The sequence below is a fragment of the Larus michahellis genome, chromosome 10 (genome assembly GCF_964199755.1).
Source record: "Larus michahellis chromosome 10, bLarMic1.1, whole genome shotgun sequence".
Taxonomy (NCBI): Eukaryota; Metazoa; Chordata; class Aves; order Charadriiformes; family Laridae; genus Larus; species Larus michahellis.
In genome coordinates, this window is record NC_133905.1 from 6,893,759 (window position 1) to 6,914,783 (window position 21,025).

At 39.7% G+C, this 21,025-nt stretch overlaps 1 protein-coding gene across 8 annotated transcripts in view; it reads right to left on the reverse strand.

Annotated features, from left to right (window-relative positions):
• Window positions 1–21,025, reverse strand: part of FHIT (fragile histidine triad diadenosine triphosphatase) — a 608,221-nt gene that overhangs the window by 204,241 nt on the left and 382,955 nt on the right. The window contains exon 1 of one of the 8 annotated variants that reach the window (XM_074603076.1): window positions 16,499–16,707. The exons of the other annotated variants lie outside the window; for them this stretch is intronic. Within the exon in view, the coding sequence (XP_074459177.1) occupies window positions 16,499–16,589 (91 nt within the window). The 5' untranslated portion in view covers window positions 16,590–16,707. Of the gene's footprint in view, window positions 1–16,498; window positions 16,708–21,025 lie in introns of those variants that run through there. 8 annotated transcript variants of the gene reach the window in all.

Here is a 21,025-nt window from a genome sequence, read left to right on the forward strand (position 1 = left end):
CCACTATTGTTCACTAGAAATTAAGTTGCCTTGTTCCCCAGGATGAAACACTACCGGAGCAGATTTGTATTTTTTTTTCTTTCGGTTTAACACGAAATGGCCAGATTGCTAAATGAATACGTAACTAAGCTCTATGAGCTGGGGTTTTTTTTCACCTTTATAGTATCCTTTAATAGGTCTTCAGGATAAGTTTGTTTATTAATTAAATCTGTCACACCGGGGTCACAAATAGCATTCCGATTATTTTACAAGAGGACAAAAAAGCCAATGTTACCTGCTGGCTATTGAAAGAAGCAGAGAACAGAGCCCAGAAATCCCCATTTCCTCATTCTCTGTCTCCATTACACCACTGCAGCTCACACAAGTTTGCTGCCACACATTAAAATACCATGAGCTGCTCAGAAGTAACAAAGTACTAGAGAGCCAGTGAGTAACAGGATGGGTTCTAAGACAGGAAATGGATGATGAATTCCAAGCATAGGTTAGATTTTACTTATTTCAGCTTTCCTAGAGGGGATCTACTGTCTCCTAGTCCTCAAATTAAAAAGTCAGCAAAAGGATGTGCTGAATCCCAGATGTTAATTGCATGGACTCACTGGATTAGAACTGCAGATAATTAATTGCCAAATTTTAATGCATGCTGAACTAAGTGGAAGATAAGATTTCCAGTAGGTAGTTCTGAGGTCCAGAAGGGGAAGATTATTTCTTAAAATGTGAGAGCCCTAGAGGCCAAAGTAATCTAAAATGTCTAATTTCAGGAAGTTAGAGAAGCTTGAGAGACTACTGGAAGGGCCAAGTGAAGAGCTTTAATGCTTGGGTATACAGTGCAGCAGCTCAAGGGAACTTATATGCTGGTAAATTCTTTTTGGTAAGAAGGAAGAAGCTTTTCAGCTTTTAGAAATGGGCAGTCATTGTTTGCTATGTTTCCTGTAAGGTCAGCTGTACACAAAATGCTCCATTAGATTTTGCTTTAAAAAAAAAAAAAAAAAAATCAAAAAAAATCACAGCATTGACTGCTATGATACCATAATCTTATTGTTCCAGTTCTTAGGAATTCAGTTTGTCAGTTAAAGCTCAGAGTAAAATAATGCAATGACAGTAGAACTAAGATATAAACCTTTCTAAGGGAAAATGCCTATCTTTATGAAGACAGTTATATCTGGAAAGTACATAAAGCTAAACCAACAAGACTAACACAGAGAGGAGTTATTTTTATCATTTATACAATAGTAGATCTGGAAGATCTCAGGCACAATAAAAGCCACACTGTACTTGTGTTTCCCGCTCATTAAAAAGCAAAAGCAAATAGTGGCATAGGCTTTCAGACATACATAGCCTATAACAGATCAGGGAACTGAACCTTGGTTTAGAGTGCCCTGCTCAGTTTCTTACCTTCACCAGTGCTTTCTAACTCCATGAACTGGAGCACTTCCCTATTGCACCCTGCCTTCCTGGTGTTTTCACTGACATAGGCAGAATAAGACTGTATTTTTTATTTATTTTTTTTCCTCCAGAAATGTGCTATGGAGACTTTCAAACCTATATTCACAGGTGTCTGCTGTGTGCTCCTAGGGTTTTATTAGGAGCTATGACTGAGAGGTATAATTTGAAACTATTGTTATACTGATAAGGCCACAGCTTATTTTCCTATAACAGGTGACCCAAGGGAAGTAATTTCCTGTTTGATGAGACACCTAAATGACATTTAGCTGTGGGTATCAGAAAAACATGCCCTGCAATTAGATTTAAAGAATGCTGAGCTTATTTTGGCTGGTACCTGATACCTTTCGAATTACACTTCATCCTTTGCAGCTCCTTCTAAAGGAAGTTTTAGAGTATCTGGTTTGAAGGTTCATGACCTGAAGGTCATCTTTGATATCAGCCTATCTTTTGATTATCAGTTTAGCTACATGACAAAAATTTCTACATCTGCAGAGGATAGTAAGTAAGGCTACAACCACGGCCGTCTCAGGAGGGTGCTAGGCTGTTATTCATGCTTTCATTACATCTCAGCTGGATTATCGAAACACATTGTTCACAGGCCTTCCAGACCAGACACTTCAGAAACTGCAACACAGCAAAAATATCGAAGCTGGAGGGATATGTAGCTGTCAGTGAGCACAGCCCACTGCACCCATGCTGAGAGCTTAACAAGAACTTGAGGCAAGGCAGCAAACTGCACTTCTGGTCTCCCAACACCACCTCCAGTAACAATTCTCTACACCACCAACCAGTCCAAGAAATGGATTTGGCCCCTCTGGGTCTTATATGGTTATTAATGACAGGGCAGACCAAGGTTCATGACTTGCCGAGCGCTATGTGGTGCTCTGCACATCAGGCACCTGTGGGGAAAGCAGATTTGTCTTTACACTGTCCCACAGCCCAGGGACTCTCCGGTCAAATTTAACCAACAGACTCTACTCTTCATTTACTCAGACCTATTTATTTTGTCAAAAGGAAAATGCCTCAGACCACCTGGGCGTTCTCAATTCTCCTGGATGTCACCCAATTCAGCTGGGTGAAACCCAACTCTCTAATTTGGAACCTGAACTTTTTATTTAAAAAAAATTACAATTTTGACATTAAACCCAAGTTATTTACATAAAAGTGAGAAACTGCACTAAACACAAGAGCTTAAAACACTACTCAGCTGTGAGGTTAAAATACAGAGCACATCATTCGCTTTGTTAGCAGAGAGCTGCAGCGATTCCTCCCTACTGAACTGAGCCACAGAGCTTCACAAGAGAGCTTCGGGTCACATAGGCTTGAGCTACAGGTGTTGTGCAAACCAGCTCCAGCTGCATTCATCTCCTGGCATTGTGGTTATAAAGTGATTGTACAGTTACTTTCAGTCTGCATGGAATATTGGAATGTTAAGGGATATGGTGTAAGGGAGAACTTTGTAGAGTGGAGTTGATGGTTGGACTCAATGATCCCAAGGGTCTTTTCCAACCTAAATGATTCTATGATTCTATAACAAAGTTACACCAAATGCTCTTGGAGAACAAAAATTACAACAGGCTAAATATGACCCCAATATAACCAGGACTTCTGTGTTAAGAGAATCACAAGAGCTGAAATATCCAGCACGTATCTTTAACATAGAGGTTTTACATTAAAGTGAGTTGAGCAATAACCCACTGAGCATCACACTAAATATATTTATTCAGATGCACATATAAACAATGTTATCTCAATATCTCTTCCTTTTAAGTACTACCTCAGCTTTCATTCTGTAGTTTGTTACTTCTGTGATTTTCCTAGATATGAAGGGCATTCAGAAATTTACTGTATTTTGTAATGTATTGGTATAATTACAAAATCTCATTAAGGAGGACTTTATTATTGATTTACTGGTTTTCTATTCATTAAATTTCACTATAAAAAGGATTATTACTTTTAAAGTCAGCATGCTTAAACACAAATGGAATTATCGTAAGAGAAACAACATAAAATGGAACTATTAATATTAAACCAGCTATAGTTTGAAGATTATTCATTTAATAAATCTTTGTGATATTAGCAAGATTGATGAATAGTAGTACAAATGAGGGGAACATGGGAGAGATGATCATTTATTATCATTACAGAGATATAAAGTATGATTCAGTGTTTCATAATGGATGTTAAATTTGATTTAACATATGGCTGACTCATTCTCTGAAAACTATTCTTAAAGACATAAACTCATTGAAAAGTCAAATCCATTGTCTTAATAATACACATGAATTATCTTTTGATAAGAAAATAACTACTATGTCCTAAGACAAATCAGGCAGATTGTGGCAGAGCTGCCATGCTATATGCCAGCAGTACAGAAAATGCACACCTATAGGTAGAAACAACGTCTCAAGCACGCCATGGTAAGCAAGAATTGAAAACGAGCAGAAAACGTCTTCTTTTGCAGCAAACGCACATGCCCACAGACTATCTGCCATTTGCACTGTGCATGTACGCCAGATACTGCTTTTACCCATGCAAAAGACCATGGCAACAGCATATCTGATTGCGAACAGTGGCAAGACTTCCTAATTCACATGGTACGTGACCTGCTTGCACCTCTTTGATGTGCAAACAGGGATCGCTTCTCCATACACATACAGCTCATGCCGTACTTGGGTGGAATAACTTTTTACTTACACCAATGGGCTTTGAACCAAGTCTCTGCATAAGAAAAACTACACTCAAGTGTTGCAGCAAACCCACAAAGGTTCACTGAAAACATGCTTTAACCCCATTCAAGAGGTACATTTCAGTACTCGGTACATAAAGAGCAGTACCTCTGAGACAGAAACATGCAGTCCTAAGTTAGAACATCTGCACAATTCAAATATTACAAACTCCATATGAATGCTGAGCAGCAGAAACTGAATTTTGTTGCCCCATTAACACTATTTATTCATATAAAATCAAACATACTGTAAGAAAGGACCATAAATTGCCTGATCATTTAGGAAATACTACTGCTTTAAGTATCCTAGCAGATTAAAATACACATTTAACAAACAAGTCATCTTACATGAGTGACTGCTATTTTGGCGAATGTCCTGGCTGATGTTTTCTAAGCATATATCTGAAAGAACTGCTATCCAAATTAACTATGTGTTCACAATGAGTTCTGTATCACGGTGGCGTTCCTGCTTAGCAATCCTGGCCACAAAGACTTCTGAAAAATACTTCTGCGGATCCATAAAATGGCTTCTCCCCTACCCTGTCCCCAAGATTTTCATCCCCACATGTGCAGGACACAGATGAGACTGAATGAATGCCATGGAGCAACCTTGGTACATTCAACACCTGCATCATGTGCAAAGTGTCACCATTTTCCATAGAGGGCACTTCTGCTGCTTCTTTCCTTGCCTGTACTTATTTGTGACAATTTTTGTTTAATTAGGAAAATAATTGAATCAATACCTCATCACCTCACTGTTCCTCTCCGCTGAGATGCAGCACTAACTTAAGGATATTTATTTATTTATGTATTTATTTGCCCTATTGTGATAGTCTAGTCCTTGTTAAAATATTGGCAGCACAAATCTCAACAGTATGGTTTACTGGAAGGTTTACTGTTCTGGCCTACTAGGTTCCTGCTTAGAAATCATCCTCATAAATAGACTCCAGTAAATGTCTGATGTTTTAATTTCCCACCTCTACAGAGTTTTACTTGTTTCTACACTCTGTCATATGCTATAACTAATCCAGACTTGTACTTAATGGAAAAGGATTGCTGAGCTGCTCTGTTACCCCGTCTTATGAAAGAATTTACATTTCTAAAGGAGAGGCTTTGTCTTGTTCTAACAAATTACAGGCCTAATCCTGGAGCACGTTGCAGGATCTAGCCTTTAATAACTGATATATTTCTATATATACATCTTCCCAAATACCATCTTGTTTCAGTGAAATGTGACAGACTAGAACGTGCAGAAGAGTCACAGAGTCTTAGAGTCTTTATTCTTTGGATATTATAATAGTGTAATCATCTGCTAAAATGTCCTATTCACTACCTCTAGTCAGCCATTTGTTTATTTCCGTAGGAATTGAATCTGCACATCAACATCACATACATCTCTGAGATGTTGTCATACGTTGCCTGCTTCATCTTTTCTCCATCTCTACTGTGAGAATTTACTTTCTCTTATGTAGCAGTATTCAGGCAAACTTCCCGGTTGTTAAATGCACTAGAGAAGTATGAGAAGAAAACTGCGACAGGATGAAAAGGTTTCAGAACATTTGGCAATGGAGGGATATGCAGATAATCTACTGAGGCAGAGATAATTTGTAATAGGAAAATTCTAGCGTCTACATAGGTTTTAACTCACTCTTCTTTCTAATTTTACAGACTGACAACAGATTCAAAAGCTCCCAGGAGAAAGTGAGCATGGCTGAAACGTAGGAGGTCTGGTACAAAGATGAACAAGCCTTGTTAAGTGAAACTTTTTGAATATTTATTCCCTTTTTTGTTTGCTGCAGTGAGTTTCTCTACTGCTAGTAATTCACTTCTGCTTGTTTACAATTAAAGGATAACATTCATGTTAGAATACACAAGTGAAAAAGTGCCTTCTGCAGGTGATTAAATGTCACAGAAAGATAAGGATGTAAGTTAGCTGTGAAAGCTGTTAATTGCAAATATACTCCAACATTAGCAACGCTGTCCCTGTTACGCTCTCCTTCCTAGCAAATCACACCAGAAAAAGGACATTTGCAAGTCACATGGAGGCATGGACATGTTTTGCTAATGCTTTGCTGGACTATCCATTGATTCTCATTTTGTGCAGTTTCTCACAGGTAAACAAACTGCCCAAAGGTAAATCCCTGAATATTCAGTGAAGTGCTGAGGAGACAGAATTAAGAAAAAACAATAATCTTTAATTGCTTTTGCTTAGTTTGTAATTAAACAAAATTATGTCTCTTCTCATGATACATCACAGGTATTTGCAAAAAATCCTACATTTTAATCAGATACATATACATCTTGGGCCAAATTAATCAATGGTGAAATAGCAGATCAACCAGATTTAACCAGCAATGAGATTTTCCTAAGCGTATAGAAGTAGTAAACATAACCACGAGATTTCCGCTAAATGGCCATTTGTTGCTTATGTAAAGATCAAAAAGATACTAATCATCCAAACTGTGGCTTCAAGCACACTTTATTCCAGCATCATTCATTGGAGCCATCCCAGGTCATTATCCCTGGACCAGCATCTCTTTGTTAAAGTAAGCATGTTTTGCAAGACTTGCAGTGTTTCATTGGACAAATCCACTCTGCCAGATATGGGCTCACCTTCTACTGATTTTACTTCACTTTCTTCAGTTTTATTATTACCTTTAGTACAATTGATTTAATCTCTTTTTGTCTTTTTTTTTTTCTTCTTTCTTCCTTTTCTTCATATAGTATGGGGATATTTAATTCCAGAACTTTATCCTTTTGACTTCAGTCTTATTCTGTCTCCCTGAGCATTTCTAAATAAAACATGCATCATGTGAATGTTTGAAGTAAAAGAGACTGGTTCATTATAACATTTGGAAATTCAAATAATGTTGATCTATCATGATACTCGTCTTCTTTGGCCAAGTTGTCATAGACTTCTCAATTAGCATTCAGTTCTTTTACATCCACTGTAGTTTTTTCCTACTTCCTGGTGTGGCATGTATATATATAAAACTTTATATGAATTTCTGAACTGCGAGATTCATAATTTACTTTACATTATCTTATTATATCTCCATTACTTTTATGAGGTTTTGAGAATGAAGACAACCAAGACCAGTTAGTGGCTGAAACTTATCAAATACCAGTGATACTAAGTTTATAATCTTGACAACTGCTTTCTCCTTGTGTGTCTTCAGTGGGACTACCTTAACCTCTTTACACACCCAGCCATCACCAGATGTGAGCACCCTTGATTTGTAGCAGCAGGACCTATAATTTCTAAGGATACTCAGAGCTACCATCTTGGGTGAAGAGTTGACCACACACCACTGATAGAGTACTACCAGCCTATGAAAATGACCACAGCCCCAAGAACATGAAGTACTGATGTCTGAAAATGCTAGGCATAGATATTGTTAATTATGTCTCTTCCTTCTCATGGTCCTAGTTTCTGAAAAGTCTCTCCGTACAGGAGGTGAGGATGTAAATGAGATAAAACATGGTGCTGCACAAAAAAGACTTTATCTGGATCTTTTCATTCTCTCTTAGCCAAGCTTAAATGCCATGATAATTTTCAGAATATATGGCTTCTCTGTTCTTTTTCTTCTTGGGCTTCCAACACAGATGCTATTGTTGAGCACTCAAAGGCTCTTTGTAGCCCAAAATAGCTGTACCAAAGACTTTGCTGCATTCAGTCATTTTACCCAGAACCTGATTCTTATTCTGTGGAGTAGTGATGAGTCTTTTAAACCCTGTATGCTTCTACAGGCATTTAAGGTTCAAAAGTCCCTGATGCCTAGTTAATCAATACTTTAGGAAGATCTTGTGTAATGCTCATTAAAGTCTAATGCATTGTATTTCTTCAGCTCCTCTGTGCTCCATGCTCAGAAAACCCTGCAGCTTCTCTCTAGCTAAATGGCCTTCGAGTTCCTCACACAGCTTGTTGAGGTGTTTTCCTGCCCATTTTTCAGTGATACAGCTTAACGCCTCAGATAAATCCTTTGTCCTAAACCCTCCCTCTCCTATAGACAATCCGTCAAGAAAATAAGAGGGGGTGGGGAGAACCAACTTCTCAAGTGTTAATTCCTGGAGCTGCTGCTGTGCTTTTTTCTCCAAAAATGGAAAAACCTGCAGGCTATCAGAAGCAGCTGAGCACACAGCAAGCACATCCTGCACTGCCCCAGTCCATGCGGATGAATGGCTGGATGTCTTTGAATGACAGTTATTTTCTCCATCTCACTCTTTGAACTCAACTGTGGGCAAAGCTGACAAAGGCTATATTGCCTCCTCTTCTGTCTGCTGCCTCCAACACCAGACAAAGAGATTCTAGGTGATGCCAGTCCAGACAACACTAAGTGTCATTTAGGCTTTAACCAGACCTCATCTTTGTAGGGAGGGGTAGAACGAAGCTTATACACTGTTTATTTGCTATTTCTGGCCTATTTAAAATGTTTAAATTGTCCACACATACAGCTGCAAGCTATCTGCTAAGTATCTACTCAGGACTACATTTCACCCCAGACTAGTCCCCCCTACTCTGAACCAGCAGCCTGAGCTGCCCCACAGCTGGACCTCCAACAAGGCTACTTCATAAAATTTTACTTCAGCAGTAACGATCCAGACAAACCTACCAGCAGTAGCCATGCTGGGGAGGAGGAGAAGGCTGCTATGGAGAAGGATTAAACTACATAAGGCATTATTTGGCATATCACTGGTTTCTGACCAGAGGCACGTAACAACCCTTGACATTACCTGAGAGAAATACGAAATAGTACAGCAAGGCTGTAAACCCAAGCCATCTTCCATTCCACTATGCTGGGGTGACATTCAAATGAACATGCAGTTTGCATTTTCTCCTTCCTTACTTTCTCCATAGTTACGTTACTATGGTTCAAATGAGATCATCTTAGTCAAAGTAAACAACACCTGATAGGAAACTTACAAACAAAAGGCCAAATAATTTCTGAAAATAAATTTATATTATCCTAATGGAGAAGAAAGGATTATAAAATGATCAAACCAAAGGCTACAAGGTAAGATAGGATCTTCTAATTTTTAAACATGAAGATAGGCTGCTCTCTTCCAGTCAGAAAGGCAGGCCAGTTTTTAACCTTAGCCTGTGCTTGTTTTACCATGTATATGCTAGGATGTATTAAGAGACCTAAACTGCAGCTACTGTCACTCTCATTTGTAGCTGTGATGCTTAAAATAGCAGCTCAGAAGATATACTTATCTTTTGCCACCTTAACTGGCAAGGACTGTAAAATGACCACCAGTCAATCTCAAATCAAAGCTCATGACAAGTGAGAATTGTATGTCTGTATTACCAGCATAATTTTACATTCAATTGATTTTTTAAAAGTAGATTTTACAGAAATCAAGCAGCAGTATAATCATGCAGGTAACAGCTTCACAACGTAAGCCAGGATGCTTCTTGGTGTGTAAAGACACTTAATTAAAAGACTAGATGAAAACTACAGTACAGAACCAGATGCATCTATTTTCAGATATAGAGTTCACATGCCTGCCCCACGAGCCTGGCAAAATCTTAGTTTGATAAGGCAGTCATGAATTTGGGAACATGAAACACATAAGTGCAATCTATACTCCCACACACATCCAAAGCATTTCCCCAAAGACAGCAGAGTGATCTCCATTCTGCATAATATGTATTTGCATTCCTTTCTTCTGAATGATATTAATAACCTGATGTGACAAATTATCAGAGGGGAGAAACACAAAATAAAACTTGTTTCCCTAAAGATGCCTTACTACCCATACCTCATCCCACCTCATCCTCACTGTAATTAAGCAAGGCCCATACCAACGTTGAAAGGAAGCGTCCCCATAAAAAGGTCACTTAGGTTCACACGGTAATATTGCTGGCCTTGGCACAGGACACAGCTTCCTAAAGGCAACAGCTACTGCAAGGAGATGCTGGCTTTAGACACTGTCTGACCTGAGCTAGTCAATACTGTCAGAACTAGCCATTTCACCAAATTAAATCACAGTTCTCCTCTGGAGGGTGACTGGCATTTCCAGAGCAAGTTTGCGCAGCTTTCTGCAAACTCAACCTCAGGCGTATGAAAGTCAAGCTGTGCTCTCTCTGGTTCATGCCGCAGAAGCGGCAGCAGCAACAAGATTCTCCTGACCAAATCTTGCCCTCAATTACGCTTGTGCAATCCTGGCTCCGTGAGGCTAGCTGGAATACAAAGCAAGTACAAATGTGACAAAGGCAGTGCACGTGGCTCAGGATGTACACGAGACTGGTTTGTTGGAAAAGAAGGTGACATTCTTAGATGATTTTTCTGATCTACCTTAGCTTTAAAGCAATGTCTGTAGCAAGCTATTTATAGCAAGCAGAGGAAAAAATTGCTGCAATTTGAAAAGAGAATCTAACTAAGGATTTTTAGATGAAGTCCATTCTAAGCTCCAAGAAACTCCTCTGGGAACACACTGAAACATGTGAACATGCCTGTGGACACTGAAAGAAGGGTCTATTTGTTTATCCAGTACCCAGCACTGGGGAGCTGACTATGCCCTAAAGAGTGCACACCACTGATTTACTTGTTCAGTGACACAGGGAGGAACGGGGTGCTTTAATTCCCTTTCTGTCTTTATTTCCACTTCAGAAGATCTTAGTCATAGACTCCTAGTGTTCATGGACGCAGCAGACACCAACTGTTCAATTCCTTTCCTCCTAAATGAGGTTCCCAACCATTTTTGATTTCAGCATTGGAGAGTCATAATGATTTCCTAAGGTAATGCTTCGGAAAGAAATGCTTAGAGCTGATTTTGTTTTCTTATAGAGAATGAAACGCGATAAACCTAGTAATTTCCGAGTGCTTTGGAAATAATTGCTCTTTTATTTAGATGATGCTTCTTGCTCTCAGTCACATGGAGGTAAATCCAAAGCAACTACTTGAAATGAGTGGAATAAGCTCTTCAATTTGACCCTTTGTTTTCATAAGCTTATATAAAAATACTTGACTAGCAAAAGCTACAAATTATAAATACTAATAAACTACAATTTTAGTTTGACTGAGAGGAAAAAATTACCCTAATTTTACCTTGAAGAATAAAAATTAAAGCTTTTCCAAATATTGCCAGAAGTTAAAGGAACTGTGCTACAATAATTACAGTAGGAGCAGCAAAACAAGAGTGGCCTCAGTCCTGACCACAGACATGAGCCTTTTAGAAAAGTCAAATCACTGGCTTCCCACACAGCTCTGCAGGATGCTCACTGCCCTCTGAGCAACAAAGAGCTTTCTAGCACCTTATAAAGCAAAGAACTCTATTTTACCCTGACAGAAGCAGCATCTTGTCACCAGCCAGGTGGAATAATCCCAGGCTCTCTGTTCAATAGGATCATACCCATATCCATTTGTTTATTATAATACTGAGATTTTTTCCTTGCCTATTTCCGTGACCTTCACATTTCCATGAGACAAGACTAAGTACTATCACCCTACCCACTTTCAATTATTGCTTTGATATTTTGTTGCTCAAAGCTGTCAAAATCAGTGTGATTCCAGTCTTGCAGAAGGAAGAAATAGGAATGCGATTATTATTAAGAGTTTTGAACCGTCGGCAAAAAATAGCAATAATAATGAAACACACTTTCCCAAAGATGCCGTATATCACCTTTGTTTAATATTTTTGTCAGTTCCGCTTAGAAAAATTAATGCCTTGGGAAAAAATAATTGAAAGTGTCTTTCTGGAGTACTGTAAGCATCCCCTTGGGGTCTTTATTATTCTAACGATTTCCTGGTTTAAAATACACAGGTACTAACAACCAACAAATTATTACATTTCCTTTAAATGAACTGAAACAACAAAGATAATTAACTAAGAACATAAGCCTGCTTCCATATGGTAATACACATCCCAAGGGCAAAGCACTTCTCTTTTAAGGAATTCCCCACAGAGTTCTTATCCACCTTGTAAGGGTAATTAACAACTGCAAAACACAAGTGAACTTGCTTAATGTCACAATATTCTGCAATGCACTTTTTCATGGAAAATGAATATGATCTGTAAAAAAGAATGAATGTAGGACCTTGGAAGAACGAGGCATTTTTTTCTGTGATGGAGCATGCTGATGTAACTAGCAGTATGATTTCAACTCTGAAAAGGTGTTTAGAACAATGTTTACATTGAGAGTTATGTCAAAAAGAAAGCTAAAATGGGAAGCATGGTTTCCCACTTAACTAAGTAGTAGTTTATGGTCTCTCCTGTGAACAACAATTTTTGGGGAAAAGAGAAAGGAACACATTAGTTAATAGATATCTAATGTGTTAAAATTTAGTTTAGATAAGGCAAACTATGGCTTTATTATAATTTCATTAGTTGAAGCCAACAGCACACAGAATACTAATGGTTTCTTAGAGCACACAGTGCATATTAAAATGCAAAAGCATCTTGTCTACACTACAATTTTAAGCTTAGAAGGTGTACTAGGCAACAAGCCTATTGTTACTAGGAATAATATAAGGAAGAATGTGCAAAGTGGAATGAAATTAAAACTCAAGAGCTAAAACCAGGGTAAGCACAGGGGAGCAGGGAAGGTAAAGAGATGTCTTTGGATTGGCTGTGGATTTACCTGGGAATACAGCTACGGAGATAAAACCTCACTCCAAGGAATCCCAGAGAGGAAAGATATGCCCAAAGTAGATCAAACTGCAATAGGAGAGATTATCGCAACTTCTGTCTTACTACAGTAATGGTTCGTTCAGTTTTCCAAGAGAACATTTCCATGGCTGTACAAATCCCTTCACAGCACTGATGTCTCTTTCACTATACAGCAGACCAAACTAGAAGTTCAGAGCTACCCTTCCTGCGCAAAAGTCTTCAGGCAAAATTCTGGACAGGTTAAATCAAAGTAAACTTTGCCATCAACTTCCATGGCACAACTACTTTGCTTTATGTATCTTTAAAACAAACCAACCAACCAACCCCCACAACTCCACAAACAAAACCTACTTTATTTCCCTAAGGAAGATACAAAGTAATATCTCATCGAAATTAGTCTTAATGTCTGCCAATAATTGCAGGAAGACAGACAGGCCACGCAGCAATGAGTAACCCAAGTCTGGTTAGTGTTCAAGTTTTCATATTCTATGATATTACTTCAGTGAGGGATTTGACAACTTACTATTGGTGCAGCGTGGACCAGTTTTAAATACAAGAACATTTTACATGGGATAAATCACTGAGCTGGAAGAAAGTGAATGATTGGCACAGGGCAGAAGTACTTTTTTGCTTCAAGGCTCTGGCCTGTCATTTGCCGGAAAATCTGTTTTATTAAATGCCATTCACACTTCCCAGATAAGTCACTGAGGGATACGCCAGATTCTTTCCCAAATACTACTTGAAACTCAGTGGTGATCACTGATGCGAACACAACATCTCTTTTGATGTTCCTAAGCACTGAAGTGTACACATTCCCCAACACACCAAGTGTTTATAAGGCTAAAAAAAGAGAAAGATATCAACCCTTTGGACAGAGAAAGGGCAGAGGAAACTGTGGGTTTATTTAAATAAACAGATACTTAAAAGAGTTCAGGAAAACCCAAAACAGGTGCCAACTGTCTATGAGATTTTTATTTATTTTTTTTTTACTGGTTACAGCAAGTTTTGCTAAATATAATTTAAGTCAATCAAGTACGCATTTATTACCAGGAGACAGGATGTGAAAGGGTAATAAGGTCTACTACATAACAGTGATATACCTATGACTGTGAAGGCTAAAGGAGTAAACAGAAGCTGACTTATACACACATTTGACTACAGATGCATTTCATCGAACTAAGGCCCCTCATTTGCCTCAGCTGGTCTATGTCAGGTGTGACAGCTAAACACACTGATATCGTCCACATCAATGGCTGCTTTTCACTTCTGCTGTATATGTCAAAAGAAAATAAACATATTCCAGTGACAACCAGCAATCAGGCAGATTATCAGCATGAAAATAATACTGTTATTCAGAACCATAAAGAATGCTTTTCTGCTTAGTCCCCTTCAATCATACAAAGCATCTTAAAGGATTTTTTTTCCAAAAAAAAAAAAACAAACCCAAACTTATAGACTCAGATCACCTTTAAAAAATTGCAAAGTACTCTGACATTGGAAGCCTCCTAACACTGATCATTTAACATACGTAGTATTTACAGCAATAAGTGAAGTAGATTTACCATTAAAGCTGTGAAAATCAAGGATGTTACTACAGCAAGTCTATCCGTCACCAGCATTTTCTTCAAATAGCCTTTTCTGCCTCTTAGGCTTGTATGAAAATTTCTCAAATCAGGGAGTGCACAGATTTCAGAATGATATGTAATAGCACAGCTCTAACACCTAGCATGCTTTACAGCAGTGTTTTAAAGAAATAATGTGAAGATTCAACCGGCTAAGCGTTGTTGAGTATTTTTGCCTATATCATCTGTATTACTGTTTTAACCTCCATTTTTCCTTTGTATCAAAACCAATGACAAACTGCACGCCCACATACACAACTAACCCTAATGCATTACTCTAATTATTTTCTACAAAGGAGCACATTATACTTGATAATAACCAGCATCAGATCATTATAAATTAAATTTACAAACAGTAGAGGCAGGAAATAAACATTTATAATGCAAGCAGAGAACACTTTACCTCAAATGTAGCTCGGATTATGAAGTGAAAGACCACTGGTGTTTCTAAGGACTCTCTGTAAACGGAGTACATCCTATGTTGCAGACATGGTCACACAGAATGCTAATTAACAGCTAACATCCAAGTGAAAATAACATAACACCTTTATTCAGCTAAAGGCTCCGATTCCTGGCACTGCTATATGGGATTTGCCCAGCCTGCAAATACAGCCCACAGAGCGCCATTTCCAGGAGAGCCCCATGCTCCCATTTGAAAAGGCCCCTCACAACTCAGACGCTGGGGTGGCACTGCCAGACACGTCTCTCAACCTGGAATTTCCCATCCTGTACAACAAAATCACCTGCCCCAGGTACCAATGTCTGCTACAAAAAAGCACAATATCTACACAAGAGGTTTTTTTTCCTACCACCTCAGGCACACACCACCATTGCAGCTAGGCTCACATAGGAAACCTGGCACTGTCCAGGACCACAGGCTGTAATCCACCCTCCGGCCGCAGCTTCCCCTACCCTGGGATGGCCCTGAGCTCACTTTACTAAGCATTTTTAACCACTATTTAGGTCAGGTTTTGTTGTCCCTGCTCTTAGCTCAACCTGCTGATCGGAGCTCTTTGTGGGAGACAGTACCACTCACTACAAGGAAGGGCCAGCACAGGCCACTGGCAGAGTTTCTGTATTAACAGGCAGGCACCAGTGGCAAAACTGACAGGAAAATTATTGATCTCGTGCTTCATGCCCCTTCTGACATTTTCACTATTCTTAGTCCTCCATGTTTGTACCTCTCGCACCCACCGGAGCTTTGAGCAGGGCCGGTGTCCCCCTAGAGCAGCCTCCTTCCCCCACAGCCGAGCCCCAGGCAGGGCCGCAGCGAGAGCGGCAGGGGGTCGGTGCCAACCTCCAGCACAGAGATTTTACAGTTGCTCTGGAGAAAGCTTTGTATCCACTTCCAAACAGGTGATTAAAGACAAAACAACTTGGTCTTGGGGCAAGATTTATTACAAGAACTGACAAATTCTAGCGCTCCAAAATTCTAACAGAAGCTTCCCATGCTTTTCTCTGTTCTTCTTTCCTTCATAAGCCTAGGCCTTATCAAACATCTTAGCAGCATGCTATCTCAGTACATCATAAAATATGTAAGAGTATACAGGATAGCAAAGTGAACAACTCCAGAAGAAGTAAGGCCCTTGGTATTTTCTGACTTTGGGGTACTTTTCATTCTTAGTGCTGCATTAGTGTTATTTTCAAGTGTTTGATGCAGTATTAACTCGTGTCATGTTTTGAGGAATAGAGCTGTACAACGCTGCCCAAAGGAAAGAGAAAATACCTTGAAATGAAATGTGTGATCGTTTTCAATGCCGAAAGCTTTTTAGCTATGGGCATTATTTCATAGCCAAGGTAAGCACGCTCTCCTTTGGGTACAACTACACAGCTGCTGTTTAAAAAGGAAATGGGGTTTCTGCTTCCAGCCTACTTTTCCTTCTTAAATTCACATTGATGAGAATTGATCTCCTGGCACTGGAGGTGACAGAGCTGCTCCCAAACCAGGCCATGGGCAGCCACAAAGGGGCTTTCCTCCAGGCAGCCCTTCCAGCCTTCTGCAGCACGCTCCTGGTGCAGGGAAGTGAGCGCACCTGTAGGGAAACCTGCAGAGCTGATGGACGTACCTGACCCAGGAAGCAGAGAGGGATACAAAATCCAGAGCTGGCATGACATTTCTTGAAGGCAGTAAGGTTCCACAGGCAAGTCACTGGTGTTGAGCCACTATAACCAGTGAGAAGCATCTGCTCCACAGGGAAGATGAATCCAGAGACCTCACACTCACACAGCCCCACAGCATCTGGGCACAGCAGCAAAAACAGATGCTCCTTCCAGCATCCACCATCACAGCAAGCAACAGACCAGAACCCATCCAGGGCTAGAGACAGGCACAACCATGGTACGGCCCAGGGCTGAGCTTAAATGGAGCCCCCAGCAACAAGCTGAGGGGTGTGGGTAGAGGTTCCAGGTGAGGCTGGTCAGGGCAATTAAGCACAATCAGAGCCCTGGAGATGGCTGCACATAGATGCAAGAGCCTTGACAGGGGTGTCTGTATCTCCAACTCAGAAAGAAGCAGGAGGTGGCAATTTTCAGACCTCCCTGTTTAAATACATTCTGAATTGCAGAGCTAAAACAAAAGGCTTCTGTAAGCCCTTCCTTTGCCTTCAGACTCTCCAAACCCACCCTGGTTTGTAGAAAGCAGAGCATGAGCGAGCACATGCAAACATCAGCATGAGCACACAGGGAAAAAATGAGTTAACATTTGAATTAAAGTAAATAAATGCATATAGCATTCCCAGACAGACATTTCATTTAATTTCTCAGGTTCCTTATCCTTGAAAAAGAAATTAAGTTTCATCTCATGAAGACCTGAAAGCTGGACAATCTCTGGAGAAAATCTGCCTTTCAAGAACGCTAGAAATTGGAAAAATATATTCTATGCAGCATAAATAAATCTTAGCCTACGAAGAGGCTGCCTTCAGCTATACATATATGAATGTGCAAACATATAATTGATGCATAAATTTATTAATGCAAGCTCAGAAGCTTTACACCTTGTAGTCAAGTTGACATATGATCTTTTTATTTTATTTTCCAATAGGAGAAAAAAGTAGTGCAGAACTGATAAAACTGCTTGAGATTAAATTGGATTTTCCACTACAGAAAGCTGTTTGGAGACAGGTATTCCAACAGCGAGACATGGTACAAAAAAGTCTCTCAGAACCTTAATGAGAGTGACAAGGGGAAAAAAAAGTGTCTGTGCTCTTCTAGAATGTTACTCCAAATGCTGCTTTTGTCATAAAATACTTGTGCTTCTTTGCAGAAACTATTTTCTTGTTGTCACTATTTTGCAGTACTTATCTGAAAGGTTGGAATAAGAAAGCTGCATTATGTAAAAATGTCTTACGTGCTATTCAAGCAAAATATGACACCAGTTTTGGGTGTAATGAGTAATGTGTTCATTATGCACACAAAGATCTAAATTCAATATAATGACTATGGTATATTAGGGTTCACTCGACAGTACCAAGGGGCTGACGTTATTAGTAAAGGTATCATAAGAAATACAAGATTGCAGTGGGTCTTGACTCCATAGAATGAGCTCAATGCAGAAGTCCAGAGCTTCCTCCATGTTTCCATCCCTTGCTCCATGCTGACCTCCTAACCAGTCACCTCCTCATTCCCCACACCATCAGGGCTGCCTGAAGTCCACAACCCCTCTTCTGTGGCTGGGGAACAGCTTGTCGCTCCGCCTCTCCTCCTTCCCAGGGCAGATGCAGTCCACCATGTCTCTAACATCCTCACGCTCCTTCTGCCTTTTCAGTTGTCTTCCTCTTCTCCTTCCAAAGACTCTGTTTCACCTTTTTATTCTCTCCCCTATGCCAACGATAACATTCCTCAACACACACCACCTTCCAGCCCACCCCAGGATCTCTCAGTCCTTGACTCCACCTCATCTCTGGGTACACATGTACTTCCTCCTTCTTCAGGATCCCTCTTATTTTCTGTTCCTGGGTGGTGTCACATGTCTTTTATTCCCTTCATCGTTTATACTCAGTTCTTGGACAAAAACAAAATAAAAGCCACAAATCCCCAATTCATGTCATGAACAGCAGGACAAATTAAAACATCCTTTCCTTGAACTCCCAGATCTCCGCAACCTAGTAAGAGATGAGCTCTCATTGAAGCTTAGATAAATTGAAGATCCCATAGAAGATGTGAAGTCCCTTACAACCTGAATTATTCTGAGATTATATGTGAATTTGATCTGTGCTGGAGCTGGCAAAAAGGTAAAGTTGTGACTCATGGGCACCCGCAGTTAGGAAAGTGATTTTAATATTTTTTTTTGTGGCCAGATCAGACAGTTCCAGTGGCACTCCATAGGCAGAAAAGTTCATTGATCCAGGAAGGTTTCAATTGAAACAGGCTCAGCTAAAGGAACCGGTATTTTCTTGTTCAACTTTGTCATTTCACAAAATAACTCTAAATTCACACAGATCAAGGAAAACTTCAGCTCAAAAAAATTGTATGCAATTTATTAGACTTTCCTGAAGTACAGAAGGATAGCAGGTTGTTGCTTGTACTGCTAACTGAGCAGTGAAAGGGAATCTGTCTTTTCAGCGAAGAGCATTTGCAGGCTGAGTTATCAGTTAAATCTACCAAAATACTTTGAATCAAATACTGAGGATTCAGTCAGTAAATACAGACTGGCTATGCAAGCTGCTAAAGAAGCTATTTGTTGTGTCATTTACCAAATACCCACATTAGCAAGTTCTGATATACCCAAGGTTGTAAACACAGAGTTGAAAGGATTGAGATTAATTTGGCCTACTGCGTAGGAAATGATGATACGGCATGTCCATGTAGCAGCACTGTGCTTCGAATGTCTGGGAGGTTCCAGCTGTAATATAATAAAGTTTGTCTTAGGCGACTAGTAAAATCTCATGTTAGCACTGCCATTTTCTCTGCAGTAATGCAAATATTCATACTCATTCAGAAAATTAATTTCTTTTTGACCTTTTTTCTTTCCAAACAGCACTCGTTACATGTTTTGCCCTACCATCTTCAACACAGGCATTCGTCTTCCCCTGTACTCCTCAGCATAGCACTAAGTCCAACAGTTGCTGAGACAAAGAGAACATCACAACAATGTCATGACAAATGCACGACAGCATCCGGTATAGTTCATGTTATCGCAATCCAGAATTCAGTTTGCCTCACTCATAACAGTTTCTATCTCGACTTTACCAAGTGAAAATGTTTGTCATCGCTAACAGAGACCTTTGCAATAGAAACTCTTTGAGAAGGATGGATTGAACAACTTCTTAAAAGCAGTAACTGAAATGGCTATGAATGTTTGAAAAAATCTGTATCTTGAAATACAACATATATATATATTCTTTGGAAACAGCCCTGGCATACTTGCACATGTGTCCTTGGGAAACAGGGCTTCTCAAGTCTTCCAAAGAAGGGATCCCCAAGAGCATTTCAAGTCCACAAGCCTGGAGGCACAACAGAGACCATCACAACCCTAGAACTTTTCCTGCCAGGGAAACTGTATGAAGAAAGACCAAATCGGCACGTCTAATTCTCTGTTAGACCACACAATCTGCACAAGGAACATGCAGTCCCACCATTTTCTTTCCTTCCTTCCTATGTTCTGTATGAACCACCACCTGGTGCCGACATAGGAGCTATGGACTTTCCTAAATTTGCTGTCTATTTTCTCCATACAGCCATTGCCTGCACACACAGTTTCATGGTATGAAGATTCTGGCTACAACAGCAGCTGACACCTCCACACCATCCCTTTGCACCATGCCTCCCTCTACAGTTGTGAAAATCTGCATTTTTTGAGGGCTGCAGTACAAAACAGGCCTTAGAACTGATGTCATAAAAATCTTTATACCACTATTTCCATCACACATATATTGACATGGACTGGGTACCCTCTTGTCAGCTCAGAAAGTAGACTGAAATTTTAAGGGGCCTTCAGTTTGGAACATCCCCTCTTCTTAATGTCACTGTCCACATTGTTTACAATTACTTAGTAATGTCAACTAATTTGATTAATTTGGACCGATATCTTCTAAGTTGCATGTCTCAAGATTTTTGTTTGTTAGCTGTTTTTTAAAGTCTTTTGGCCATAATGGTGAAGATCTTTCTGAGGAATAAGCTAAGGAAAATTACCTTTTTTTTCTTCTCTTTTTTCCACAAACATAAAGATTCCAACAAGTCTTTGTTAAGAAGCTCAATTTACACCATATCTTCAGTAAGTAAATTGCCCAGGACATTTCTTTTGCCATCCATACAAATGTCTGCTCAAATTCAGCTAACTTAAACTTCTTTAAAATAATAGCTGTGGTCATTTATGTCATCCTATGCCATTTCTATATAGTGCTTAATCCTCTAACAGACCAGTTTCTCCCAGCAGCACATTAAGCAACAAGATTAACAACAATAATGTTGTCTGGTTTGTTCCTTGATGCTCTTTACAGTAGGCACTTCCTGGAGTTTTGCAGTTTAATCCATTTAAAACTGCCAGGGCAACCTGCAGGAGTTTGTGTGGGACATCCCTTTCAGCAGCAACACCACCACTACGATGGGCCATGCAAGGTTTGCGTCCAAATGGAAGGAAAATGCTTCTACTCTGTGTTTGGATCCAAGTAGTGAAGAAATG